Here is a 26,545-nt window from a genome sequence, read left to right as displayed (position 1 = left end):
CAGCCTTCGATTAGTATAACGATGACCCGAGATGATCATTGTAAGAGGGAAAGCTTATTTTGGCTCACAGTTTTGGAGGTTTCAGGACAGAGCACATCTTGGTGGGAGTGTGTGGTGGAGGAAGCCCATGTGCCTCACTTCCAGGAAGGAAAAAGAAAGGAAGAGGCAGGAGCAGGAGTCCCATCATCCCCTTCCAGGGCAAGCCCCCAATGAGTGGAAGCTTCCCACTGTGCCCTGCCTCTTAAAGTCCCACAGTACCAAGCCAAGTACTAAACTGCTAACATGCAGGCCTTTGGGGGACATTCTACATCTAAACTTTAGCAGAAGGGGAGGCCTGGAGGTGCCCCTGTCAGCAGGTGGGAGGACTTGGTGTTGCCACCAAGCCTAGACCAGATAGATACACAAATCCAGGCCACCTGGAGCTGGGCCAAGGCAGAGCAGCCTCCAGGAGCACCTGCTGCTCTCCTGGCTGCGAAGGCAGTGGGAGGAGCATCTGTTGGGTGTAAGCCCCTGCCTCTTGGGCCTCAGAGGAGTGGCATTCTGACCTGTGCCTCCAGGTCATGGTCCATTACTGCTCTCGGAGAGACTGGGTCCTGGATCCAGCATGAGTCACATTGTGGGGGGAGAGTTGGCTGTTTTATGAGCCCCTTCGAGCCAACCCATGAAGGGAGAATGCCCGAGCTTCTGGCTCAGAGGGCTCTGAGCTTTTTGACAAGTCACTTCCTCTCTATGGTTCTCAAATTCCATGTCTCTCAGCAGACCCTCGTCCCACCAAGAGGATTAAAGGGGATAGGTGTGGGCAGGACTTGACAGCTCCTTAATTTGGGCAACCTCTCCCCTCCACTTTCCCTGTCTGGTTGAGGTGAGAGATGGAAAAGATGGTTGTGAGGCCCTGGGTGAGTCTTGTGTGGCCTTCTGAGCTTCAGTTTCCTGTAAAATGGTGGTGTGGGCCAGGGGGCAGGATGTGATGCTCTCTCTGCATTGCCTGCCATTGGCTCCAGGCCCTCAGGCTGAGGACCAGCAAGGCTGCCCTCTCTGTGCCACTGTGGCAGGACCAAGCTGGCTTCTGCTGAACCCCTGCCACTGCCTCCGTGTTCCAGGTGAGGAGCCGGAAGAGGAACCGAAGGTGAAAACCCAGTGGCCAAGGTCTGCAGATGAGCCTGGGCTATACATGGCGCAGACAGGTAACTCGGGCCCGCCTCCCTTGCTCTGTGGCGGGGGCCCGACTGTGTGGCGTCTGGTGGCATGTGTGCTTGGCGTGTGCCCGTCTGTCTATGTCCTGGAGCTCAGTCGCGTCTCTGCCATGTGAGGCCTATGGGCAGGGCTGGGTTGCCTTCCAAAGAGCCTGCCACTTGGGGTCAGGGTAGGAAGGTCCCTCTGATGCCTGCCCCCATCTTGCTGGTAGTCCCTCAGCCCTATGAAACTAAGTGCCTGGGAGGTACCCCCTGCCGCCGACGCTGTCCCTCTCTCGTAGGCGACCCAGCGGCTGAGGAGTGGTCCCCGTGGAGCGTGTGTTCCCTGACGTGTGGGCAGGGTCTGCAGGTGCGGACCCGCTCCTGCGTGTCCTCCCCCTATGGGACCCTGTGCAGCGGGCCCCTGCGGGAGACCCGGCCCTGCAACAATTCAGCCACCTGCCCAGGTAGGCCCATTCCCCTCCCCACCCCATCTGCCTGCAGGGTTAGGTCCTGCCTGGGACTCGGGCACACGAATCTTCCAAAAATGCTTGATTGCCACCTCATTCCATTCAACTAACTTGCCTGTCCCTGCACCATGCCTTAGCCCCACACACTATGCCAGTTCAGTGCAGGGCACTGGGGACACAGCAGAATCTGACCACACCACCGGCTCAGTTCTGAGCACCTCCCTCCCCTGACGCCTGCATCCTGGTAGGCAAGGCTCATCCTCACCTGCATTGCCCTGTGTCCCCAGTCCTGGCCTTACCAGCACCTCTTATACTTTCCCACCTCCCTGCATTTGCTTATTCGGCCCGTACTGCAGAAGCTAAGATGACTGCTACTTTTATTTTAAAATGAATCCTCTCGGACTGGCCCCTTCCTCCTCTGGGCTTTGCATCCCACTCCCCAGGAAGGCTTCGTAGACCCTTATGCCTTCTTCAGTTAAGCATGTAGTTGTTGAGGAAATGCATGTGCCTGCCTGGGACAGGTGGTGACTGTGAGGGGCAGAAGCAGGTAGTCCTGCTCCTTGCTCCCAGATGGAGAGAAGTGGTGCCTGGCTGTGAACTTAGAGTAGGGCTCATGTGGGGAGGGCTTCTGGTACGTGGGGTGTGGCAGGTGCTTGCAAAGGGCTGGGGCAAAGCTGTGTCCAGCGTGTGAGCTCTGTGTCGGTGTCCTTGTAGAGGTTCATGTCTATTTGTGTGTCCATGAGGTTGGGGCTGGGAGGGGCACTTCTGTTGCCCCAGGCCTGCCATGTTGGAGTCAGGCTCTGGATCTGGGGGTGGGGAGGCCGGATGGAGTGGATTTTGGGTCCCTTCCTGGGTTTTCCTGAACTCCTGCTTCTTGGGTTGGCCCTGTTCTCCCTAAGTGTCTACAGGGCTTGTTCTGTGTGAGTTGGGACCAGAAGCCTGTGTTCCCTCAAAGGGCAGAGTCCTGGGGCCCTACCTGGCAACAAAACCCAAGGCAGAGCCAATGAGGAGAGGCCGCCGAGTTGCGGAGCTCCTGATTGGTGGGTGGATGGGCAGGCGCTGGCAGTGGGCGGGGCCAAGGTGCGGCCCAGCCACCGGCCACGTGCTTCCTTGCAGTGCACGGCGTGTGGGAGGAGTGGGGGTCCTGGAGCCTGTGCTCCCGCAGCTGCGGGCGGGGGTCCCGGAGCCGGATGCGGACCTGCGTGCCCCCCCAGCACGGCGGCAAGGCCTGCGAGGGTCCCGAGCTGCAGACTAAGCTCTGCAGTATGGCCGCCTGCCCGGGTCAGTAGCACCCAGGGGCTTCAAGGCAGGCGCTACCAGCCTGGGGGTCGGGTGGGTTGGGAGGCCCAGGGGAGGCAGTCAGGACCCACACCCTGAGCTTGGGGGGCCCACGTATGTTGACCAAGCATGAGAAGATGGAGAAGTATACTTGCCAGTGTGGGAGGCCAGCCCCCATCCTGACTAGGGGGTTGACAGTGTGACCTTATCAAAAGGGTGCTACTTGCCAGTACCCCTTCCTCTAAGCCCTGGGCTACCCTTGTTGTTAATAGCACTTGGGTGCCCTAGGCGGCCGGAATTGAGAAGACTCTAAGCTGGGCTTAAGTGTGGGCAAAGATGAGAAGGCACCCTTGCAGCCCCTGCCCTCAGCCAGAAGAACACCCCCCACTTTGATGCTGAGTGGGGAGGTGTCCTGTGTTCCTGGAGCTGGTGACAGGCAGGCAGGAGGAGGCCCAGGCACCACCTGCTCACTCCTGTCCCCTTCACATACCCTCCTCCAGTGGGTCTGGCCTGGCACAGGTCTGAGTGCCTGACAGGCTCTGCAGTTTCCCGGTGGTACTCTGTCCTCACAGTCCACCCATGTTCTGCTCAACGGCCACCCCTGCTTGTGTCTCCCCATGCAGTGGAAGGCCAGTGGCTAGAATGGGGTCCCTGGGGCCCATGCTCTTCATCCTGTGCCAATGGGACCCAGCAGCGTAGCCGGAAGTGCAGCGTGGCAGGCCCTGCCTGGGCTACATGCACGGGTGCTCTGACGGACACCCGAGAGTGCAGCAACCTTCAGTGTCCGGGTGAGTGCTCAGCATGAGGGTGGCAGGGGACAGCCCTGTCCCTGGGGCACCTTCAGACTTTCACACTCCCCCTTTCCCACAGCCACTGATGGCAAGTGGGGGCCGTGGAACGCATGGAGCCTGTGCTCCAAGACGTGTGACACGGGCTGGCAGCGGCGCTTCCGCATGTGCCAGGCCACGGGCTCACAGGGCTATCCCTGCGAGGGCACTGGAGAGGAGGTGAAGCCCTGCAGTGAGAAGAAGTGTCCAGGTACCACTGCCTGCACAGCCCTGGGGCTCTGGGGGCACGCCTGTGAGCCTGGCTGAGCCCCCCGCTGTACCCACAGCCTTCCACGAGATGTGCAGGGATGAGTATGTGATGCTGATGACATGGAAGAAGGCCGCAGCCGGCGAGATCATCTACAACAAGTGTCCCCCCAATGCCTCGGGTAAGGGGGGCAGCTCTCTTGCAGACCCTCCCCCTGCGCTTCTCGCTGTCCACTTCTGGGCCCCAGCCTCTCTGAGTCTCCATCCTGAGGGAGTGGGTGAGACTTGGCCCCCACCCTCAGCCCTCTGTCTTGTCCCCCTGCAGGGTCTGCCAGCCGCCGCTGTCTCCTCAGTGCCCAGGGCGTGGCATACTGGGGACTGCCCAGCTTTGCCCGCTGCATCTCTCATGAATACCGCTACCTGTATCTGTCAGTGAGTGTGCCCAGCTGGGTTGGGGTGCCAAACATCTATCCCAGACCCTAGAAGGGAGTGGAGGGAGCTCGAGGCTCGGTCATTCCCATGGGCCTTGGAGTTCGCTGCGCCCACTTCTGCCTGGTGACGCTTCTCCTTGTCTGGCAAACTCCTACTCATGCCTCAGTGCCTGACTCTCCCTTATCCCTGGTGTCCTCCTCCCTGCACTCCTATTGCCCTGAACTTCTCAGCCATTAGGTACTAAGGACGTGCGTCTGAGTGTCTCCGTGCTCCACTAGACTTGAAGGCAGGGATGAAGTTGAATTTTTTGTGTGTCCCCATTGCCCACCCCAGGGCCTGCCATGGTTAAGGGTGGCATTGGTGAATGTGGCCTGTGTGTGCGTGTTTCTGGCTATATCACATGTTGGCTGTGTGTGTTTTAGGGAGTGGGGGAGAGCACATGTGCATTGCACTTCAGGTGTGTGACCCCTTCGGGGTGGGAGGTGCCCCGCATATTGGCTCATCACCTTTTATACGTACATCCGAGCACCTTCTTTCTCCAGGTGTTTCTGCTTCTGTCTTTTTAAAGTGTCTTAGGGGTTCTTGCTCTCGGAGTCTCTTCCTTGGACTCTGTCTCCACTGGGAGCCCCTTTGAGCCTCTCTCTGACCTCATATGCCCTTTCTCCTGGATGCAGCCAGTGGGTGGATGGCAATGGAATGGGCCAGCGTCCGGTCCCAGCTCCTAGTGCTCCAGTGACAGGGGCTTACGTGTCCCCTGCAGCTTCGGGAGCACCTGGCCAAAGGGCAGCGCATGCTAGCAGGCGAGGGCATGTCGCAGGTGGTGCGTAGCCTGCAGGAGCTACTGGCCCGGCGCACCTACTATAGCGGGGACCTGCTCTTCTCCGTGGATATTCTGAGGAATGTCACTGACACCTTCAAGAGGGCCACCTATGTGCCCTCAGCTGATGATGTGCAGGTACCACGCTGTGCCTCTAGAGGAGGGGCTGGGGATGGAGAAGTCCCAAACAGAAGGGGGAGTCTGAGCCCCTGTGGCAGAGGCAGCTGGGGCACAGCAAGTGTGGCTGTACTGGGGAAGCCCACATTCCCTGGGACTGGAACTCCTGACCCTCATTGTTCTTTCCCCAGCGCTTCTTCCAAGTGGTGAGCTTCATGGTGGATGCAGAGAATAAGGACAAGTGGGATGATGCTCAGCAGGTGAGGGTCTGGCCTCCCAGCTTCCCCTCTCATGACCAGTCCCCACCTTGGACCTCAGCCTTTGCACACTCCTCTGTCTCCAGGTGTCCCCTGGCTCTGTGCACTTGCTCCGTGTTGTGGAGGACTTCATTCACCTGGTGGGCGATGCCCTCAAGGCCTTCCAAAGCTCTCTGATTGTCACGGACAATCTGGGTACGAGGAGGCAGACTGGGGAGGGGGTGCTGGATGTAGCAGAACCCAGACCGCTGTGACCGAGGGAGGGTTTCCCAGGGACTCTCCCTTTTCCTCTCTCCTTTCTGGGCCCCATCTTCCCCCCATTTAATCCCATGTTCGTTTCTTTCCCTCCACCTTTCTTCCTCTCTCCATCTGTGTTTTCTGTATGAACCTTGGTTTCTGCATCTGCCTTCTTCCCTGGTGTCTCCCCAACATCTGTCTCTTCCCCTTGGTCTGCCCACTCTGTCTGCCCACCCTTGACCCCCTGAAGTGATCAGCATTCAGCGAGAGCCTGTCTCTGCTGTGTCCAGTGACATCACGTTTCCCATGCGGGGCCGCCGGGGCATGAAGGACTGGGTGCGGCACTCAGAGGACCGCCTCTTCCTGCCCAAGGAGGTGCTCAGCCTCTCCACCCCAGGGAAGCCAGCTGCTCCTGGGGCAGCAGGCGGCCCAGGCAGGGGAAGGGGCCCAGGAACAGTGCCCCCAGGCCCAGGCCACTCCCACCAGCGCCTCCTCCCAGCAGACCCTGAGGAGTCCTCCTCCTACTTTGTGATCGGTGCTGTGCTCTACCGCACCCTTGGCCTCATCCTGCCACCTCCCAGGTGAGTCCACCTGAGCAGAGATCCACTGGTAGTCCTGCACTCTCTGGGACCCCTTGCCTGGCTCTGGACACAGTTGTTTCTCTGGACACGTAGCTCTCAGAGGCTGTGCTAGCATCCAGGGCTTGGGAGAACTGGCTCTAGACCTCACCCCAAATCCTGGGCCCACTGAGCATCAGGCCTTTCCCTGGATCTTGGCCCTCTGGTAACCCCCGGCCCCCATCCAAAGCAGCTTTGGAGTTTCTGACTAGGTCTGGACACCTGCTGGCAGGAGCTGACCTCAGCGCCTGTCCACCAGGCCTCCGCTAGCTGTCACCTCCAGGGTGATGACAGTGACTGTGCGGCCTCCCACCCACCCTCCAGCTGAGCCCCTCATCACAGTGGAGCTGTCCTACATCATCAATGTGAGTGCACTTCATCGCGGGAGGCCGGAGGCCCGTCTCACGGGAGGTGGTCCGTCCCCATGGAAGGCGGAGCCCGACGGGGTGGATGGCAGTAGCTGTGGCAGGATGTTTGGGGGTGGGGAGCTCTCCACCCTAGACTGCACGAGTGTCTTCTGCTCTCCAGGGCACCTCGGACCCCCATTGCGCCAGCTGGGACTACTCCAAAGTGTGAGTTGGGTGGCAGCCCTGGGTGAGGAAGGGTGCAGCCCTAGAACCCCTCTTCAGAAAGGGTCTCCTGCCTGGAAGGCAAGAAGATTCCTTGGTGCCATCTTTGGTCTGAGGGGTCAAGAGCATATCCTGGGACTCCCTGCTGTCACCTCATGGATGTAGTCTTGCCCTGGATTTCACCTGTCCCTGGGCTGTGGCCAGCACTGGGGGCAGGGCTGTGGAGCTGGGCCCAGGGCTCACGCCACCTCTCCCCCACCCAAGAGATGCCAGCTCAGGGGACTGGGACACTGAGAGCTGCCAGACCTTGGAGACCCAGGCAGCCCACACCCGCTGCCAGTGTCAGCACCCGTCCACCTTTGCTGTCCTGGCCCAGCCGCCCAAGGACCTGGTGAGTGGGAGAGAAGCTCCTGGGCTGGGCAGAGGAGATTGACTGGGCTGCCAGAGGCTATCTGTGACAGTGTTGTCAGGCACCTGGATGATGCTAGATGTGCCTCCGTACAGGTGCACTTGTGGGATTGCACCAGAATCCTGTGCCCCTGGGATGGTGTTCACAGCCATGGCACCTGCCTGGGGGTGTGGCAATGGGCAGTGTGTGTGTGTGTGTGCGCACATGTGTGTCTGGTTGTGTGTGGAAGAACCTGGGTGACTGAGTGTAAATATGTGTCTCAAAGTATGACTGGGTTTGGTCTGTGTGCCTGTGAGAACAATGGTGAGAGCCCGTCCGCTTGTGGGTGTGCCAGTCTGCACTAGATAGGAGGATCTGGCACACTGCCGCTGCCCTCTCCCAGCAACTCATCTCTCACAGACCCTGGAGCTGGCGGGGGCCCCATCAGTCCCCCTGGTGATCGGCTGCGCGGTGTCCTGCATGGCCCTGCTCACACTGCTCGCCATCTATGCTGCCTTCTGGAGGTAGGTTGAATGTTGTGGGGCGGCGGCCAGCCACCCGCTTGGGCAGGCAGCCAGCATCTCCGCCTCTGCCCACTGTGCCCTGTCAGGTTCATCAAATCTGAACGCTCCATCATCTTGCTGAACTTCTGTCTGTCCATCCTGGCTTCCAACATTCTGATCCTCGTGGGCCAGTCCCGGGTGCTGAGCAAGGCAGGTGCAAGCTCCAGGGGGTGCAGGGGGGTTGTCTGCTGGGGAGGGGTCGGGTGTGGGTGGAGAACGTCTGCAGGGGATGTTGTGTGTTCACGTGGATGCCTGTCAGGGGTGGATACGGGTGCGTTGCAGCTGGGGGCTGGGGTGAGGGTGTGTGTGTGAAGTGTGTGTGAGCAGATGGGGGTGTGTCCTCAGAGAGGAGTGTTTATGTGCATTGGTGAACGTGTGCGTGAGCTGAGTGGGTGCACATGGGGGGTAGGTGGCACTGGGCCTCCTTATGTCTCTGAGGCCTCCTTTGCCACCTGCCTGTGGATGACCTGTGCTGACTGTCCCCCCTGCCTTGTCTGCCTTCTCTGCACTGTGAGGGCCAGGCATGGGACCCACTTGGCCTTGATGTAGCAGGTGCTCTTGTCTGTCCCCCACCCTGCCGGCCCAGTTTATGTGGGGGTGGCCTGCCCGCCTGCTCCCCGGATGTCGAGTGCTGTATGCATGTCACCAGGCCTGTGTCGTGCTGTGTGTGGGTGCAGGAAGGCGGGGGTGCCTGGCAGGGCTCTGTGGGAGGCGGGGCTCAGGTGGGCGGCTGGCCGCTGCGGCGCCCAGCAGACAGTGTGGGGAGCCTGGCGCCTCCCACCCTGGCTGCTGCTCAGGGCCACTCCCTCCTGTTCCCTCCCCCTGCAGGGTGTATGTACCATGACTGCTGCCTTCCTGCACTTCTTCTTTCTGTCCTCCTTTTGCTGGGTGCTTACGGAGGCCTGGCAGTCCTACCTGGCTGTCATTGGGCGGATGCGCACCCGCCTCGTTCGCAAACGCTTCCTCTGCCTGGGCTGGGGTGAGCAGGGCCAGTGCTGGACTCTGCTGGTGGGCACTGGGGGCAGGGGAAGTCAAGAGGCTCAGCCCTGACCAGCTCTCTGGGCGCCAGGGGTCTGGGTTTGGGGGCTGGAGGAACGTTGGGCCCCGAACCCCCACAGCCATCTCACTTCTGCTCCCTCGCTCCCCAGGTCTGCCTGCCCTGGTGGTGGCCGTATCTGTTGGCTTCACCCGCACCAAGGGATACGGTACATCCAGCTAGTACGTGGGCCTCCTGTGGCAGGCGGTGGGGGTTGGTGGGCCTTTTAGGAAGCAGCACGGGCTTTAGGCCTTCTCAGGTGACTGTGGCCCGTGCTCGTCATCGGTCTTCGGGCAGGTTCTTTCCCATCTCTGAGCTTCCGTTCCCCTGACTGTGACAGGACGTGCTGGCTTGCATGGTCTCTCAGAACCCTTGAGCTCAGGGCTTGGCCTTTGTTCATTCCCACAGTAGCCCCAGGGGCTGGGCCTGATATTCTTGACAGTTGTAGCTCATCTCACCCCGTCTAGGGGGTACTGGGGACAGTGAGGATGGGGAGGGAGACTATGAGTGTCTGACGCTCTCTTTCCCCATCTCAGCTGCTGGCTCTCCCTGGAGGGTGGCCTGCTATATGCTTTTGTTGGTCCGGCAGCTGTCATCGTCCTGGTATGTGTCCCTTTCGGTGTCCTGGGAGGGATGTAGCCCCAGAGGGCCATCCGGTCACCTCCGCCACCTCCCTGCCCGCTGGCTCCCACCCGGGGGCCTCCCTGCTCAGAGGGCACTGCTGATCCTGTCTTCCCCGCTCCACTCCACCGGGCCCCAGGTGAACATGCTCATCGGAATCATCGTCTTCAACAAGCTCATGGCACGTGATGGCATCTCAGACAAATCCAAGAAGCAGAGGGCCGGGTAAGGGGAGGGTCTCTGTGACTTGGCCTTCCTGGGAAATGTGCAAGGAGGGAGGGCCGAGGGCACTCTTGGAGGTTCAGGGCTTCAGGGTGCCAACCGGGACTCCCCAACCTTGGTGCATCACGGGTGCAGGCAAGGTGGGCCCCGGAGTGCTCAGCTGCAGCCCCTCGCCCACCCTAACCCAGCTCTCTCTCTCTCGTCTGCCCTCCCCCCCACCCCTCTCGGGGCTCATTTTGCCCCTATCTCCCGGCTTCCCGTGTGTTTCCCCCTTTTCCCATGTCTGTGCCGCCCCTGAGGTCGGAGCGGTGCCCCTGGGCCAGCCTGCTCCTCCCCTGCTCAGCGTGTGGAGCGGTCCCCAGCCCCCTGCTCAGCTCAGCCTCGGCCAGGAACGCCATGTTAGTCGTGCCCCCTGGGGGTGGTTGGGGTGGGTGGGGGCAAAGGAATGGGGGGGCAGTGCCCATGGTCGGGGGGGGAGGGAGGGACTGTCAGCCCAGTGCCCTGGAGAGCTTGCCCTGCCCGCCAGCTGCCACTCACTCTCCAGGGCTTGGGATGAGGTGGCAGAGGATGACGGGGAGTGACTGTGCCTCCCGCAAGGTGCTGGGTTCATTTGCCCACCCTTCCCTCCCCCAGTTCTCTCTGGGCCCAGCTGTAGACTCCTCCTCCTCACGCCACCAACCTGCAGAGGCTCAGAGTCTTGGGCCCTTAGAATTCTTGAGCTATAGAACCTTTGAATTAGAATGATAGAATCTTAGAATAAGACAATCAGAAGCTAAGAATTAGAATGAGTGAATCACAGTCTTATCATCTGTCATAGAATCTGAGACTCAGAATTCCAGAGGCATTGAATCTCACAATCAATTGTAGACAGAATCATGGAGGTGAACAATTACTTCACCAAGACCCCCGCCCCCTCCCCAGCAGCTGAGAATCTTAAAATCCCGGCTAAGTAGGAGTAGAGTGAATCCACTAGGACCTCGGGGCCAGCCTCCCACCCAGGGCTGGAACTCCAGCTGAGCCTTCCAGACCGGTGAGGTCCAGCTTTATCTTACAGACCTCCAGGGCCCGCGGGGGGTGGCTGGCACCATCACTGCAAAGCTCCGAGGAGCAGAGTGCTCCCTCTTCCTTGGGCTGCCATCTGCCTCTACCCAAGTCTGCTGAACCAGCAGTTAAAAGCTTGGCCTTCAGAGCCGGCCAAGCTGGATTTGTGTCCCAGCTCTCCTCTCTGCCCAGCTGGGCGCACTCCAGTCTCCTCATCTGTAAATTGGGGTACTAGCCCCCAGTTTTGTTTATTGGAGTTGTTTTGATCACAATTTGAAATAATGTATGTAAAGTGTTCAGTCTAGGGCCTGGCAGAGAATTGATGGTTAATCAATGGTAGCTCTTATTACTGTGATTAGACTCTCTTGATCTTGGCATTGCCTCCGGGGGCAACAGAGACCACAGTGCCCGCCCCCTGCTGGGCTGAACAGCCCTGCACCATTCTTCCTAGGACAGGTCTTGGCCCCCTGCCCATCTCTCCGCCTTGGCCTTTCTGGCTATCTCTACAGAATGGTGCCGTACTCTGCCCTGTCTTGACTCCCCGTGGTGTGTGCTGTGGGTCACCACGGGCTGGGTGTGACATCCCACCCGGTAGGGCAAGGCAGTCCTTCTGTCCCTAGTGGGCTGTGGCAGGTGTAGAGGGGAGACATGAAGGCCTGGGCCATCTGCCTTTTATCTCTGCCTTCCCCAGGCAGTGAGGCTGGGGATATGGAGGTTTGGCCCTGACCCCAGCTACCCCAGCACCAGCTGGGATCCTTTTGCCCAGGACTTGGAGCAGCCACTGGGAGCCTGGCAGCTCCTCTGTGGGGAGCCGGGGTACAGCCTCTGCCTCCCCGGTTCTCCCCAAGGACTTGTGCTCGGTGTCCTCCCGATTCTCTGCCTGGTTGATCTTTCTGTCTGGGTGTGTCTTGTTTGTCTCGTGCTCTCCCTCTGTGACTGTCGTGCTCTGGTCTTTCTTCCTCTCCTCCTCCTCCTCTGCCCAGCCCACTCAGGTGGAGTCCGGATGTGGCTGGGCCTATAACACTCCAGGTGCTTCTGTGCAAGTTGGTTCTGAAACTCCCTGTGCCTGCGTCTGTCTGCTTTGGCCTTTCTCCTCTGTCCCTTTGCCCCTTCCTTCTTGGTCTCTGTCCCCTGACATTGCCTCTGGCTCAGTCCCACTGTGTCTGTGCGTCTGTCCCTCCATCTCTCCTCGTCCCTGCTCTGGCCTGCAGTTCTCTGTCTCTGTTCTGTCTCTCTGGCTCCAGCTCCTCAGACCCTCTCTTCTTGGGGAAACTATTGAGGGCCTGGAGTTTGAGACCCTGGTGGTCCCTAAGCCAAGTGGAGGCCTAGGCTCCTACCACCCTGTCCCCTGTAGAGCCACTCTGATGAACTCTGCCACTGTCCCCTCAGGGCCTCGCTCTGGAGCTCTTGCGTGGTGCTGCCCCTCCTGGCACTCACCTGGATGTCTGCTGTCCTGGCCATGACAGACCGCCGCTCAGTCCTCTTTCAGGCCCTCTTCGCCGTCTTCAACTCCGCACAGGGCTTTGTCATCACTGCCGTGCACTGCTTCCTGCGCCGAGAGGTAGGCTGGACCCTCCCATGCCCGCCTGTCCACCATTCCAGGCCTCTGGCTTCTCCCTGCTGTGCAGACCAGGGGAATTGGGAGCAGCCCCCCAGGATAACCCTTGGTGTGGCTGCTGTTAGCCCGGGAAGCCGTGTCCTTGGCCTCCTGGCCACAGGGGGGGTCCTTCACCCCCTCTGGCCCAGCCTGGGTGGCCTCACCTTCCCCAAGGCTGAATGTCCATCTTCCCTTTCACGCCTTCTTGGGTGCCTGGGGCGGGAGGCACGACTGGTGGTTGTCAGGGCCTGCGGCAGTTTCAGGCCAGCAGGTGCCTTCTGCCCCCAGGTCCAGGATGTGGTGAAGTGCCAGATGGGCGTGTGTCGGGCCGATGAGAGTGAAGACTCCCCCGACTCGTGTAAGAACGGGCAGCTGCAGATCCTGGTGAGTGAGGCCACTGACACTCTCACTCATCCTGCCCTGAATTACTTGGTTTCCCTGTCCACGACAGGGAGGGGACGGAGGCTGGGTTTGATTCAGGCTCATTCACCCTTTGGTTTCCCACCCATCCCGTGGGGCTCTGTTGGGCAGTATGCGGGGCGGCAGGGGCAGCACCTCTGGCACACGGCGCGATTGGGCCAGGCCCCTCCCACCTGATACACCGATCCTCTCTCTGCCCACCTGCTCTCGCCCTCTCTGCCTATAGTCAGACTTTGAAAAGGACGTGGATCTGGCTTGTCAAACAGGTGAGCCTGCTGGTGTGGAGCTGAGATGGTCCCAGGGATGGGCGTGAATGGGTCCCCACTCCCTGTCCTGGGAGGCCCCAGTGGGGGCCTGGCTGCTAGAGTCCAGCTTGGGCATCAGACAGCCCCAAGTTGGATTCAAGTCTGTGATTGCCACCTACTGTATGTCTTTGGGTAAACACCTTCCCTCTCTGAGCCTCCCCTGGCATACCTGCGCAGGAGAGAATGCTTCCTCCAGGGAAGACTCGAGGGAGGCTTGGGGCCTAGTGAACTAGGGGACGTATGTGCCCAGCAGGAGCCTGGGCACACACAGGCTGCTACTTTTTCACTTCCATGATTCTTACCAGAACCTCTTTCCACTCCTGTCTTCTGGGGAGATGCTGCCCAGGACACAGGGAGAAGCAAGGCCCTTTGACAGACCTGGGCCTGTTGGGATAGAGGTCAGGACATGCACGGGGCACCAAGGGAGCTGGACCTTAGCTTTGTTTCTTGCCCTACCTCCCTGGGGACCTCTGAGCCAGTTGTCTTCCCCTCTGGTGACATTTTCCTTCCCCATCCAAGCTCAGGGGCTTGGTACCTGCCCAGCTGGGGCAGGAGCCTCTGGGGGCTCCTCTTTCTCAGGACTCACTCCTCCCTCCCACTCCTGCCCCCAGTTCTGTTCAAGGAGGTCAACACTTGCAACCCGTCTACCATCACGGGCACACTGTCCCGCCTGTCCCTGGATGAGGATGAGGAGCCCAAGTCCTGCCTCGTGGGTCCCGAGGGCGGCCTCAGCTTCTCACCACTGCCTGGGAACATCCTGGTGCCCATGGCAACCTCGCCAGGGCTGGGGGAGCCACCGCCCCCACAGGAGGCGAACCCCGTGTACATGTGTGGGGAGGGTGGTCTGCGGCAGCTGGACCTTACGTGGCTGCGGCCGGCAGAGCCAGGCTCCGAGGGGGACTACATGGTGCTGCCCCGGCGGACTTTGAGCCTGCAGCCTGGTGGTGGGGGCGGAGGGGGTGAGGATGCCCCCAGGGCCCGGCCCGAGGGGACCCCCCGGCGGGCTGCCAAGGCACTGGCCCACACTGAAGGCTACCCCAGCTTCCTGCCCGTGGACCACTCGGGCCTGGGGCTGGGCCCTGCCTACGGGTCTCTACAGAACCCCTATGGGATGACTTTCCAACCGCCACCTCCAACACCCAGCGCCCGACAAGTGCCCGAGCCAGGGGAGCGCAGCCGGACCATGCCCCGCACCGTGCCCGGCTCCACCATGAAGCTGGGCTCCCTGGAGGTGAGCAGCTGCAGGGAAGGGGGACTGGGGTCGGCCCACTGTGCACCTGAGGCCACACCTAGGTCATGGGCTGGAGTCAGGAGGGGGCAGCGGTCGCCCTCCACAAACAGCACCTTCAGCCGGTCACCATGTGTTTCTTCCTCCGCTTGGGCTCAGGCAGCTCCGGGAAATCCTGGTGAGCCTGAATTCCTCCGACGGGCATGGACTTCACGCACGGAGGGCACACCTGGATTCATTCACTTGCTCTCGTGCCTACTGGTTAGGATGTGTCCTCCTCTAAGGAGACTGGCTCGGGCCAGGGGCTATGTTGTTAGGGAAGCTGCATAGTAGGCCGAGTCTGGGCTTCCACGTCATGTGGAGTTCCGGTCCTTGGTCTGTTGACCAGCAATGAGAAATTGAGCACGTGGCTTAATCTCCCAGTGCCTCCGTATTCTGTGTGTGAAGTGGGGGTAACAGTAGTCTCTTGGTAGAATAGTCTGGAGGATTGAGTGATGTAAGGCATTTATTTCCGTGTGGAGCAAGTAGAAAGTGCTAGAAAATTTGGGGTTGCTGCTGTTATCATCCCTGAAACCAGCCTCAGGTACTCCCCATGTCTTATGATAAGGGACCCTCTCTTCCCCTCGGTAACCCTGCCCAGGTGTTTGCTGTTGCTGGTCCACCTTTCCGGCAGAGTCTTACTGGTGCAAGTAGGTGGTAGAACTCTAGAAGATTTGCTCACGTTTGGCCTCAGAATTCTCTTCTTGTCCTCTGAACAAAGAAAATTAAGTTAGTGGCTAGAGGGGCCTCAAGTTTAGTTTTTTCCTAAAATGTTTCTTGAACATTTGGTGCCTGCTCCTGCCACAGATGGAAAAAAAAAAGGGAAGGCGTAACTAAGACAGAAAATGTGACAGTGACGTTAGAGAGGGGTGCGCTTAGCATTGTGGCAGGTTTGCTCTGTGGACACCTGCCCATGGTTGGGCCACTGTGGGAGGTAGGAATAAATGTGGCAGCAGTTGGAGGGGTCAGCAATGACGTACAGAATCGTGTGGGCACCTACTGCGGGGGGTGGCAGAGGAGGGGGAGTTATAGGGCGAGGCAGAGGATTGCAGTTTATTCCATTGGTGGCAGCTGTGTGCAGTGCCTCAGAGGTCAAGGAGAGGTGTCCTGATATTTCCAGAAGGAACTGTGACCAGGATGGGGAGGACACCCAGATGCATGGTACTGGGCAGTAGAGGGTCCAGGGCAGAGTGCAGGTCTAATGAGAGAAGCTAGAGTTGGGTGCAGAGGAAGGGCAGGTGGGGAAAATGAAGAGAGTGATGTCAGGGGCCAGTGGTGGTGAGGGTGTCCCCCAGGTCAGGACTTGGGAGATCTAGATGGTGGTCATAGCCTCACCCATGAGGGCCTTGAGACAAGTGGCAGATCTCTTTCCCTTCCTGGGCCTCGGTTTCCCTGTGGAACCTGAGAAAGTTGGCCTTGGTCTCATGAGTCCTCCCAGTGCCAGTGTTCTAAGACACTCAGGTGTCCTCCTGAGTGACATTGGATTTCTCAAAGCTTGTCAGCACCTTGAAGTCTTGGGCATGAGTTGGGGAGGTGGGGGAGGCAGGGCCTGTTTGGGCAGGAAGAAGCAAGCCTGGATCCCTATGTTTGCAGGATGAGTACAGGGTTCCAGAGAGAGGAGCCTGTGCCGTACAGAGAGGGGCGAGATGGGGCAGGAGAGATGGGGCCTGGGGCACGGAGGATGAGTGTCAACTCTGACCTCGCGTGCGAGTGATTGTTCCTGCCGTATTGGAAAACTGCTCCACGTTGACCGCGGCGTGCTCCCCGTGAGCGCCTGTTCATGTGCCTAGCCTGTGTTTGTGGCAGGTCTCAGCTCCTGTTCCCACAACCCCGAAGCCTGCCCCATGCTCTGGGGCCTGGGTTGGGGAAGATACTGCAGCCAGACGCGGGTACAGGTTTCCTGTCCCTAAAGTCCTGTCTGAGGTAAAGAGCTTTGCTTTCCTTCACTGTCTCCTCGTTGCTCCCCACCAGCGAAAGAAGTTGCGGTACTCAGACCTGGACTTTGAGGTAAGCACTGTGTGTGTGTTGGAGGGCGGGTCATCTGTCCCTGGAGGGTCCACTCTTAAAGTGGCCAAGCTCCTTTGCAGAGCCTGACCACTCTGTGATGTCAAGCCTGTGGTTTCTGTAGAATCTTCCCACTATCCTCTCCTGCCCAAGCAGAGCTCTGGGGAAAAGGAAAGCCAGCCTTGTCCTAGAGGGGCCACAGCAGGCAGGGATGTGGGTGGGGCGCAGGGCACTGAGCACCCTGGGGGGGGGGGTCCGTGGGCTGCCCCAGGGGAGCACTCCTCTGACGCCCGCCGGCTCCTAGAAGGTGATGCACACCCGGAAACGGCACTCAGAACTCTACCATGAGCTCAACCAGAAGTTCCACACTTTCGACCGCTACCGCAGCCAGTCCTCAGCCAAGGTGAGGCCTCCTCAGACTGAAGCACAGGGCCTGACCTGGTGCAGGGTCCCAGCCGCAGAAGGAGATGCGGTGGAGTGTGTCCTCTGGCAGGGTTGCTGGAAGCAACATGTGCAGCCTAAGTCCCCCTGGGCTAGGGTGGGGACTCCTGCCCTCACCCTCCTTCCTTGGCAACCTCAGCTGGCTGCATCAGTGACCTACCCAGGGCGTGAGCAAAAGTCCTGGAGCTGCAGGAGGGGTCGGGGGGCACCGTGGACAGGGAGCACTGTCAGGGTCCACCAGGATCCGGAGGGAGAGTGAGCAGATAGGTGGCACTTTAGAGGGGCTGAACGTGGGCCTCCGGAGCCCCAGCTCTGGAATTGGGCAAATCTGCATTTGAACTCTGCTTTGACCCCTGATTGTTCCGTCACTTTGGGCAATACAGGCTGTTGCTGGGCCTCCTCACCAGTTCTGTGCCCTGGTAAGAAGGTACCGGCCCACTGCCACAGACCCTTCTGCTCCCTCCACAGGAAAAGCCCAGCCCCGGGGAGCGTCCCAGCCTGTCCCAACACCGGCGGCATCAGAGCTGGAGCACCTTCAAATCTATGACCCTGGGATCGCTGCCTCCCAAGCCCCGAGAACGACTGACCCTGCACCGGGCAGCAGCCTGGGAGCCCACAGAACCACCGGATGGTGACTTCCAGACAGAGGTGTGAGTGCCACGCCGGACTGCCCACTGCACAGAAATATATATCTCTCTATTTTCACACTCCACTTTGGAACTACCCAGGAGCCAGCGCCCCCTCCCCTCCCGAGGGCTGGGCAGGAGGTGCAGAGGACTCAGCTGGGCTGGGGAAGCCAGATATGGCGTAGCCTGGGGGCCAGGGCCCCTCCTTGTTTCTCAGAGGCCCCTCAGCCACCGGAGCCCCATCTTCTCCCCAGGCCTGTCTGTCCCTGTCCCGGGCTGGGGAGGGGGGAGGGGAACTTTGTTGAGAATAAACTTCAATCTGTGGACTTGTCTGCTGAGCTGTTCGCTCTCCCGCTCCCCTCCCCGCTGAAGGCCCAGCCCTGGGTCCCCACCTTATTCTTCGGTCTACCTCACTTGGGCTCACCAGATGGGATGATGGGTGCAGGTCAGCCCTGGCTGGGCGAGCCTGGCTGGGCTCTGACCCCAGCTGTACCTCTGACTCCAGGGTAACACTGCACGTCCCATCCCCAGTCTGGACCCGTAAGATTGGGAGTGTGGGATGGGACCCTACGACTGGCCTTCCCTATTGGCTGTCGTGGAGCATTCACTGGGGCAAAAGAGCCAGACTGCCTGGGCTGGGGTGTCCTGAGTGCTCGGGCCACGGGTGTGAAGCTCCTGGCACACACATGGCCCTAGCTGCTCACAGCAACCTTGCCAGAGGATTTTAGGTTTTCCATTTTATGTAGAGAAATGACGCCAGAGATGGGAAGTGACTTGCTGAAGGCCACATTCAGAGGCAGAGCTGGGACTTCAGACCCAGGCTAGTGAAGGTGGTACTTCATCCAGGCTTCTTGGGACTTGACCTTCATGACTGCAGGGTTGCTGCAGGGAGCTGGGTTGTGGAGCCTTCGTGTCAGCTAGGCAGGGCTCAGGCTGGGTGGAGGTGGAGAAGCCCAACTGGCTGGGTGCCAGCAGGCAGAGGTCAGAGACTCAATGCCCGTCGCATTGTTTACACACCTCAGAGAGCGAACACCCGTTGATTCCTGGGCACCCAGGAATAAGGGGCATAGGGCCAGCATGTGGAATCGTCTTGCCAGCAGCTCTTCTATGGTCAGATAGCAACTGGAGCAGGAGCGGTTAGGGGCCACAGGGCTGCTGCTGGCCTGGCCACCGAGCAAAATGGCCACCTCTGAGCCATTCCTAGGGACTCTGAAATACAGACCAAGGCCCTTTGAGAGGTGAAGGAGAGGTTAGGTGCTATAGGAACCTTGGTGGGTAAAGGAAGAAGGGGCCGACCACTAGGGTGGGATATCACAGCTGCTGGCCTCATTGATGAGGCTGGACGAGGGCGGTAGCCCCTTTGGAGTTTTGCAGGCCTTGGTGGCGTGGGCTTCCTCTCAGTCCCTTGCAAATCCTGCCTGCGGTTGGACCTCATCAGAGGAGGCGTGTGGGCAGGGTCCTCTCAGGACTGTGTGCCTAGCCCTCTGAGCTCTGGTGACTCCTTGGCCTCCCTCCTCTTGGGTAGGCCCAAGTGCTCACTCAGGCACACCTTAACTGATTCTTCCAGGAGTTATTGCGGTTCCCATTTTACGGATGAGAAAATGGAGGCTCAGAGAGGGGACGTGATATTCCCAAACTCCCACAGGTTGCAAGCCATTATTATATTGGAATGTGGTTGGGAGAGGTAGAATCCAATGCCAGCCAGCTTAGGCCCAAGGGAACTTTTGGTCATACGCATGGGTCCCTGGGCATGTGGGGCTGGCCCTGGGTGATAGGGTCCAGTGTCCGAGGAGGTTCTGCCCCTGCTCACTTGCTCTGTGTGTGTGGGCTTTGTTCTTGGAGGCAGGCTTCCTCCTGCCAGCTTCTGCCACTCAACTTTGCCCCTAGAGGGATAGAATCTTTCTCTCTTGAATCCCAGTTAAAAAAACCCCCAAGGAAGGAAGGCTCTGACTGGCCTCAAGCACTGTGAATTGGCAGCCCCTTCAGGAGCCCCTGCAAAGAGGGAGGGGAGCAAGTCTCCAAAGAGGGGGGCTTGTTCCTAGAAGAAAGTGACACAAACAAAGCCCCTGTCCCTGACCGTGTTCCAGCGGACACTACTCCACCCGGCCAGGGCTTCCTCTGAGCTACCCCTGCCACCTCCTAATGGACTTCTTAGTGCCTTTCCCTGTGCTTCTGTCTCCTTCCCAGCCTGGACTCCACTGGCTGCCACCTCTGGGGCCACCAGGGGCTGAGCTTTGAGTGCATTTCCCTCTCCTCTTGTAGCTCTGGCTTTGCCTCTGGTTGAGGAGGAACGTGTGTCTATCTTGTTGATCCATCAGCAGCCACAGGCGGCAATGGAGGCTTCTGACAGCTTTGACACCCACGACTTCTGTGGTGGGGAACTGAGCTTTCCTGAGGCGGAGGCTGTGCACCCCCCCATCCCTGCTCCCCTAGGCACTGTTTGGACATGTGACCTTGGACAGGTCACTGGGCCCTGTCTGATGGGTTTCCTTATCTGTGAGTGGGCCTGAGAGCGCTCTCATTTGGGCTGATTTCCAGCAACCATTTCTCCCCTGGGCATAAATTTCTCACCTCGTAGTCTTCCTTATTTTCTCTGCTTCCAGCGTCTACTTCTTTGTCCACGTGGCCCAGTAGGATCTTTCCAAAATGCAGATCTGGTGGGGCCACAGCGCTGCTCACATGCCTTTCTGTGGGTCCTAGAATCAGCCTAGAAGGCAAGACCCTTAGTAACATGGCTCTTGCTTTCTCCCTCTCCTGGCCCACCTCTCACCTCTGTGCTTATGTGCCCGTGTTTCCCTCTGCCTGAACTCTCTCCTGATGAACTGGCAAGACCCTGGTCCCACCAGGCCCAGCCCAGGCAGCCCTCTCTGTGATGCTGTCACTGAATCTTCCCAGCCCAGCACTCACTGGGCCCCCACAGCCCTTGGTACACACTGTCCCTGCCCTGATCACACAGAGTGGCTGCCATCTGTGACCACCTGGCTCAGTGGGCACTCAAATGGATCACATACAGCAGGCGTCAGTGGACCTGAGTAAAATGGAATAAAGTTCCTTGAGCCTTGGTTTCCTTATCTGCAAAATGGGCATAATGATAATGCCTACCTAATGTTCCTCACTGGAATCTGGAGAATGACTCAAGATGATTCTTGTGGAATTTTGTTTGTTTGTTTTCCTGTGCTGGGGATCAAACCCCAAGCCTTGTGCATGCTAGGCAAGTGTTCTACCAGCTGCGAGTGTTGCTTAGTGGTGGAGCCCTTGCCTGGTATGTGAGGCTCTGGGTTCAATCCCTAGCCCTGGGGGTGGGAGGAAGGTTGGGAAACATTTTTTAGAATCTACTCCTCCGTGGTTACCAGCCTCAGGGCTTTCCCACGTCCTCAAGTGGGATGCTGTCCAGGGTGCTGAAAACGGCCTGTCCTCTTCCAAGAGAGGAGGCAAGACTGCAAGGCCCACCCAAGCTCAGGTGCAATCTTTGCTTGCTTCCGGGCTATGGCATCCTGGGTCCCTGCCTTCATGAGGCCAGGCCCTGGGGGCTGTCCAAGAAAATACAATGTAATTCACATACATAATTGAAAAATTTCTAGTAGCCATTTTTTATTTTAAAAAATTAAAATTAATTTTAATAATATATTTAACCCAATATATTAAAAATATGATCATTTTGACATCTAATCAATATAAAAAATTACCAAGATGGTTTACATTCCTTTTGTGGTATCAAGTCCTTGAAGTGGAGTGTGTGTGTATGTGTGGGTGTGTGTGAACGGAGGGCCTCGTACATGCTCCACCACTGAGCCACATCTCCGGCCCTTTGTGTGTGTGTTTATTTTTCATTTTTTGGTACTGGGGGTTGAACCCAGGGCACTTAGTCACTGAGCCACACCCCTAGTCCTTTCTATTTTTCGTTTTGAGACAGGGCCTCACTAAGTTGCTGAGGTTGGCCTCTAACTTGTGATTCCTCCCGCCTTGGCCTGCCGAGGAGCTGGGCTACAGGTGTGTGCCATGCACCTGGCTGTATTGCACACATCTTGCCACATTGTGTGTGCTCCGTACCCACAGGTGGCTGGTGGCTGCCACACTGGACGGCACAGCTCTAGGCAGACCAAAGGCTGTGCCCTTGGGCAAGTTCATTCAGTCTCCTCTGTGAAAAGGAGGCAGCTCACTGTGACCTACCTCACCTGGGTCCCAGAGGGTCCCAGGGGATGATGCAGGAAAACTCCCCACACAGTGACAGCTTCAATGAGGTCCCAAGAAGGGGCGGGAAAGCAGAGGAGGGTCCTGAGGCTGAAGGCTGATACCAGACCTGTCTCAGCAGGACCGGGGGAAGGGTGTGCCCCCCCATTCCTGCCCCCAGAGCCTGCTTATTCTCTCCCAGCCACAGCCCCAGACCCAAGGAGAAGGGAAGCAGATTGGGGCTGGCACTCGAGCACACACATTAAAACTCAATTGGGTTTAATTCGCTTTCATTAAGCAACAATTAAAAGGAAATTAGGTGACCTGGGTGTCCTGAGGGAGGACCTGGGTTGCAAGTTGCTGGTTTCTGCCTCATTGGACTCGTTTCTCTCTGGCTTCCTCATGCCCACCCTGGCAGCTTCATGGGGCCCACAGTTGGGATTTTCTAGGACCAGTGTCTAGGACCCCTTCCTTATATTCCTTCCACGCCTCCAAGGCCACCTACTCCAGGAAGACTGCCACCCTCTCAGGCCCTCAAGACACATGCTAAGCTAAGTGTCTAGGCCAGGGCAGACTCCACTGAGGATTTTGGCCTTTAAGACTAGTGGGAAGCCAGGAAGGATCTGAGCAGAGAACCAGAAGGCAGGATGAGATTTACATATCAGCAGCGTTTCCCTGGGGGATGTGACATGAACTGGGAGGACTGAAGTGAGAGTGGACGCAGAGCTCAGAGGCCAACCAGACCGAGGAGACCTTAGCAGGGGGCTATGGAGGAGGCAGGGGCAGAACTCCTGGCCCCTGGGGTAGACTGGGATTGGGAGAGGAGTCAAGGATGACTCTTGGGCTTCTGTCTTACCCACCCTGCCACTGGCTTATGGGTACAGGAAGAAGATCAACTTTGGGGAAGTCAATTGTGAATCTGACCTTGGGCATATCAACTTTAAGATGTTAAGCAGAAAGTGGGTGGTTGGACACACAGGGCTGGAACTCAGGAGCGGGCCCAGCTCGAGTCACAGACATGGCAGGAAGCAAGATAGTGGGCTTTTGAGTGAGTGAGAGATGAAGGAATGAAGGCAGTATAGATGATTCTTGAAGTGGAACTTTGGAAGCAGGAAAGAAAACTCAGGACTTACTGTAGGCTCTGAAGGTAAATTAGCTGTAGAGGATGTCCTTACCCTGTCCCCAAGATCCTACAAAATGACAGACCAAAAATAACCAGCCCTACCACCCTAGGAGGCAGGGTCCTGAGACCCAGTAATGGATATCATCACAGAGATTGATTCTACTCATTTGTTGGGCTGCGGGCCAGCCACAGTTCCTGGATGGGGATGAAGGGAGTATCGTGGGGGGCTAAGGGGGGTGCGGGAAGGCACTCGACAAAGCCTGGACTCCTGAACCTTTGGAGAGGAGGGAGCTCTGGATTCCAAGAGGAAGCTTCCCGGCACAGATGGAGGTGCAGGCACAGTGCCCAGGTCCCCTGCAGCCCTCGCCCCTGCTTCTCCAGAGCAGGCAAAAGCAGGAGTGAGCCCTCCCTGCAGGGTTCAGCTTCCCACAGGGCCTGTTCCAGGCTGGTATGTCCCCATCTCCTGTGGTGGCACCACTGGGCCCCGGCCATCAATCCAGGCATCCCTAGAGTCAACCAAGAAAGTCAATATTTAATTTGGGCACCATGTTAATGCTATCGATTGCCACCCCCTCCCCCGACTTCCTCAGGCTCATTTGTCACTTCCCACTCACCGCACCCACTGGGGAGAGGGGTGGGGTGCTGGAACCCAGCAGAGTCAGGGCTCAGCCTAGAGTTGCATTGGGGAAACCAGCCTGCGAGTGGGGGTACTTCCCCCAGCTGCCCAGCTGCCCATTCCCCTGCACAATCACTAATCTGCTGTTTGAGGTTCCCGAGTCCTGTCCCTGAGGAGGGCAATAAGGGAGGGGGACAGGGGGCTCTTTCCTCCCACCTGGGAACTGGGACTAATTCCCTTCATGTCCAAACACAAGGCAGCTGATGCTGGGGTTGAAAGGGTGAGGGAAGGACGAAAACTAATACATGCCACTGTGAGACAGAAGTGAGGACAGTCCCTGAGACCCAGAGCCCATGGGCTGTGCAGGCTCAGGCTTCCTGGGTTCTTTCTTCCTTGGTGCCCAGTGTGTTTGTGTGGTACTGTGGACCTCACAGGAGGACCCTGAGATGAGGGTCTGTCTCTAGGTCCTGGAGAGGAACCTGGAGGGACTTGGAGGTGGCATGGAGCTTACAGGCTTAGAGCCCAGCTGGGAGCAAATGGGAAGATGGAGGAAGGGCAGGGCCACACTTGGAGGCTGGGTGTGGTGGAGTTCCACCTTGTTCTCTGCTCTGTGCATCAAGTGGTGGGCGGTGCCCCTTGGACCAACATCACCTCACGGAGGGGACATTCAGGTGAGCCCTGATCTATAGCACTGGGCCACCCAAGGGAGATTTTGAGCTCTGCTTGGAACACCAGCAAGGCAGCAATAGCACATGTGTACACACAGAGAAGCAGAAAGAAATTCTGCTTCAATGAACTTATCCAGAATTTTGCAATTGAAAATCCCAAAAGAAGTCATTTCTGTTTCATCATATGCAAAAGTATTATGCTTCGCGCAATAGTATAATTCCCATTAAGAATCATGGATGGGAATGCCAAACTTTTCAATAGGCATCTACATGTCTTCATCTATCCCAGATAACCCCATCCTAAGCTGCCCAAAGACTCCCCAGCTGCCCAGGTGACCAATTGCATGCCAGAGTTCAGCCTTGACTCGGTCATTCAGTAAACACTGTCTGTGCTGGGCTTTGTGCTTTAGGCACTGACAACCTGAAGCCAAGGAAGACATTGTCTGTAAGGATACCGAGGTGAAGAGCTGGGAGAAGGGATTGAATTTCTTTCCTGGGGTCTTTGATTGCTCTTTAAAGGAAGGTAAGTCTCCTCTCATGGCCCAAGAGGCCAAGCATGATCAGGTTCTCGCCTACAGCTCCGACTGAATCTCCTGCCACTCTTCCACTCACTGAGTCGCAGATATGTGGCCTCCTGTCTGATCCTCAACATAGTTCATGGTTTCTTCCGCCCCAGGGCCTTTGCATTGGCTTTATCCTTCACTTGAAAGACTCTGTCCTGGTTTTCTCCTTTGTTGGTTCTTCCTCTTTTGATTACCGCTCCAACACTCCCCAGAAAGGCCTTGCCTGCCTCTTGTCCTCTCTGAATAATTGGTTTTAATCACATCATCTTAATCCTTCCATTGTACTGTTTCTCCAGATCGGAAATTATATCACCTATTTCCTGTTTATGTGTGTCTCCCCTCTGGACTGTGAGCCCCTGAGGATAGGAGAGGGTCACATTCACTGACATACATACTGTTGCCTGGCACATGATAGGAACTTAAAAGGTGTTGCCAAATTAAGGAAGGAAGGAAGAATGGAAGGAAAGAAGGGGGAGATATTGGGGGAGGAATGTCCAGGAACCAATTGGTGCTGAGGGTCTGGGCCTGGGCGCCCTGCCCAAAGCAGTCTGTCTGCATTTCTGCCTGGGGTGGGGTAGGGTCGGAGGCTGTTGCCTGTGTAGACCTGGGAGGGGGAGAGCCCCACAGGACACCAGCCTCAGGGCATGCATATTGCAGAAGGCTCATTCCTTGAATATTAACTCACTGCTGGACTGGCAGCCCTGACTGTTTCTGAATTTTTCACTGTCAAAGCCAATAGCTGACTGGGGATGGGGGTTGGGAGGACAGAGAATCTGCTTCCAGAAGGCCACATACGCTTTTGTGTGAGTGTCACACACAGCTGTTTTTAGGCAGGGGCTTGCTCCCAGGTGGCCGTGCATGGTACTGTGCGGAGCGAGTAGCATTTCTGAGCAGGATCGGCCTCTAGCTGGCCTGCTGGGTACACAGGTTGGGTCGGGTTTAATAAGCCATCACTTCCAAGCTCAGCTGAGAGACAGAATGGCCCTTATAAACTGTAGACTTTCACTCCCCAATTGTGCAGAGAGGAAAGCTAAGGTCCGGAGGGGAAAAGATGCTTGAGGTCGCATCGTAGCTGTGGGATCAGGGCTGCAGCTCAGTGAACAGTGAGTATGGATGGAGAGCCTTTAGCGTGCCCGACACTGCACCAGGCACTAGGGACTCACTACGCCAGAAAAGCCGACAGTCTAGGAAGCTGGGCTGGGGATGAGGGAGACGGCATGAGCAGTATGCTCCAGAGCAGGAGGGGCCCGCCTCTGCCTGGCGGGGAGAGCCGGGCAAGATGGAGAAGGAAACACTTGCACCGCGCTTCGAGAACTAATTGAAAGCTCAGCAGGCAGAGAAAGGGGAAAGGGCACTCCAGACTGAGGGTGCCACATAAGCAAAGGCACAGAGGCATGAAACAACCTGGCAAGTTTGGGGAATTGCAGATAGTGTGGCTGGGCTGGAGAGGAGCGCACGGGGAGGATGGGCTGCAGAGTCCTCCCGTGAGGGGGCAGTTGACATCCCAGTGGGCCTCAGGGCTACCTTAGGGGTTTGGACTTTATTTTATTCTGAGGCTTACAGGGGAACCACTGAAGCAGACGGGTTCTAGAAGAATTTCTATAGCTACCAAGGAAAAGTGAGTTCAACAAATAGGTTTTGAGCACTGACTGTGCCAGGCACTACCCTGGGTCCCGAGGAGACAGTCCTGAATGAGGCACATGCGATCGGCTCTGTGTTGGAGACATACAGACAGGTGCACCAGGTGGGAATCTTGGCAAACGAACAGGAAATACCCTGTGTCTATACTCTCTTTAAACCAACTCCAGTGTGTTTCAATCGAAGCCCTTTCCGACAAGTTGGCAGAAAATCCGAAACTCAACTGTAACGGGGGA

The 26,545-nt window shown here is 57.8% G+C and overlaps 1 protein-coding gene across 13 annotated transcripts in view; it reads left to right on the top strand.

Moving 5' to 3' along the window:
- Positions 1-17,850, top strand: part of ADGRB2 (adhesion G protein-coupled receptor B2) — a 35,430-nt gene extending 17,580 nt beyond the window's left edge. For 4 of the 13 annotated variants that reach the window (XM_079151540.1, XM_079151543.1, XM_079151542.1 and 1 more), the window contains 28 exons: positions 1,101-1,184; positions 1,475-1,639; positions 2,759-2,923; positions 3,544-3,708; positions 3,791-3,958; positions 4,035-4,136; positions 4,280-4,386; positions 5,147-5,341; positions 5,512-5,580; positions 5,664-5,772; positions 6,065-6,395; positions 6,691-6,796; positions 6,960-7,003; positions 7,265-7,391; positions 7,809-7,912; positions 7,999-8,101; positions 8,780-8,930; positions 9,100-9,169; positions 9,524-9,590; positions 9,748-9,833; positions 10,130-10,228; positions 12,261-12,432; positions 12,757-12,852; positions 13,115-13,154; positions 13,805-14,424; positions 16,432-16,467; positions 16,769-16,867; positions 17,374-17,850. In XM_079151540.1, coding sequence (XP_079007666.1) covers positions 1,101-1,184; positions 1,475-1,639; positions 2,759-2,923; positions 3,544-3,708; positions 3,791-3,958; positions 4,035-4,136; positions 4,280-4,386; positions 5,147-5,341; positions 5,512-5,580; positions 5,664-5,772; positions 6,065-6,395; positions 6,691-6,796; positions 6,960-7,003; positions 7,265-7,391; positions 7,809-7,912; positions 7,999-8,101; positions 8,780-8,930; positions 9,100-9,169; positions 9,524-9,590; positions 9,748-9,833; positions 10,130-10,228; positions 12,261-12,432; positions 12,757-12,852; positions 13,115-13,154; positions 13,805-14,424; positions 16,432-16,467; positions 16,769-16,867; positions 17,374-17,559 — 3,866 coding nt within the window. In that variant the 3' untranslated portion in view covers positions 17,560-17,850. The remainder of the gene's footprint in view (positions 1-1,100; positions 1,185-1,474; positions 1,640-2,758; positions 2,924-3,543; positions 3,709-3,790; positions 3,959-4,034; positions 4,137-4,279; positions 4,387-5,146; positions 5,342-5,511; positions 5,581-5,663; positions 5,773-6,064; positions 6,396-6,690; positions 6,797-6,959; positions 7,004-7,264; positions 7,392-7,808; positions 7,913-7,998; positions 8,102-8,779; positions 8,931-9,099; positions 9,170-9,523; positions 9,591-9,747; positions 9,834-10,129; positions 10,229-12,260; positions 12,433-12,756; positions 12,853-13,114; positions 13,155-13,804; positions 14,425-16,431; positions 16,468-16,768; positions 16,868-17,373) is intronic. The other 9 variants (XM_079151535.1, XM_079151547.1, XM_079151546.1 and 6 more) reach the window with 9 other exon arrangements.
- Positions 17,851-26,545: the final 8,695 nt, after the last annotated feature.

Source organism: Sciurus vulgaris (genome assembly GCF_902686455.1).
Source record: "Sciurus vulgaris genome assembly, chromosome: 1".
Classification (NCBI taxonomy): domain Eukaryota; kingdom Metazoa; phylum Chordata; class Mammalia; order Rodentia; family Sciuridae; genus Sciurus; species Sciurus vulgaris.
The sequence above is the reverse complement of the archived record's forward strand: the minus strand, read 5'-3'. Positions and strand labels throughout refer to the sequence as shown.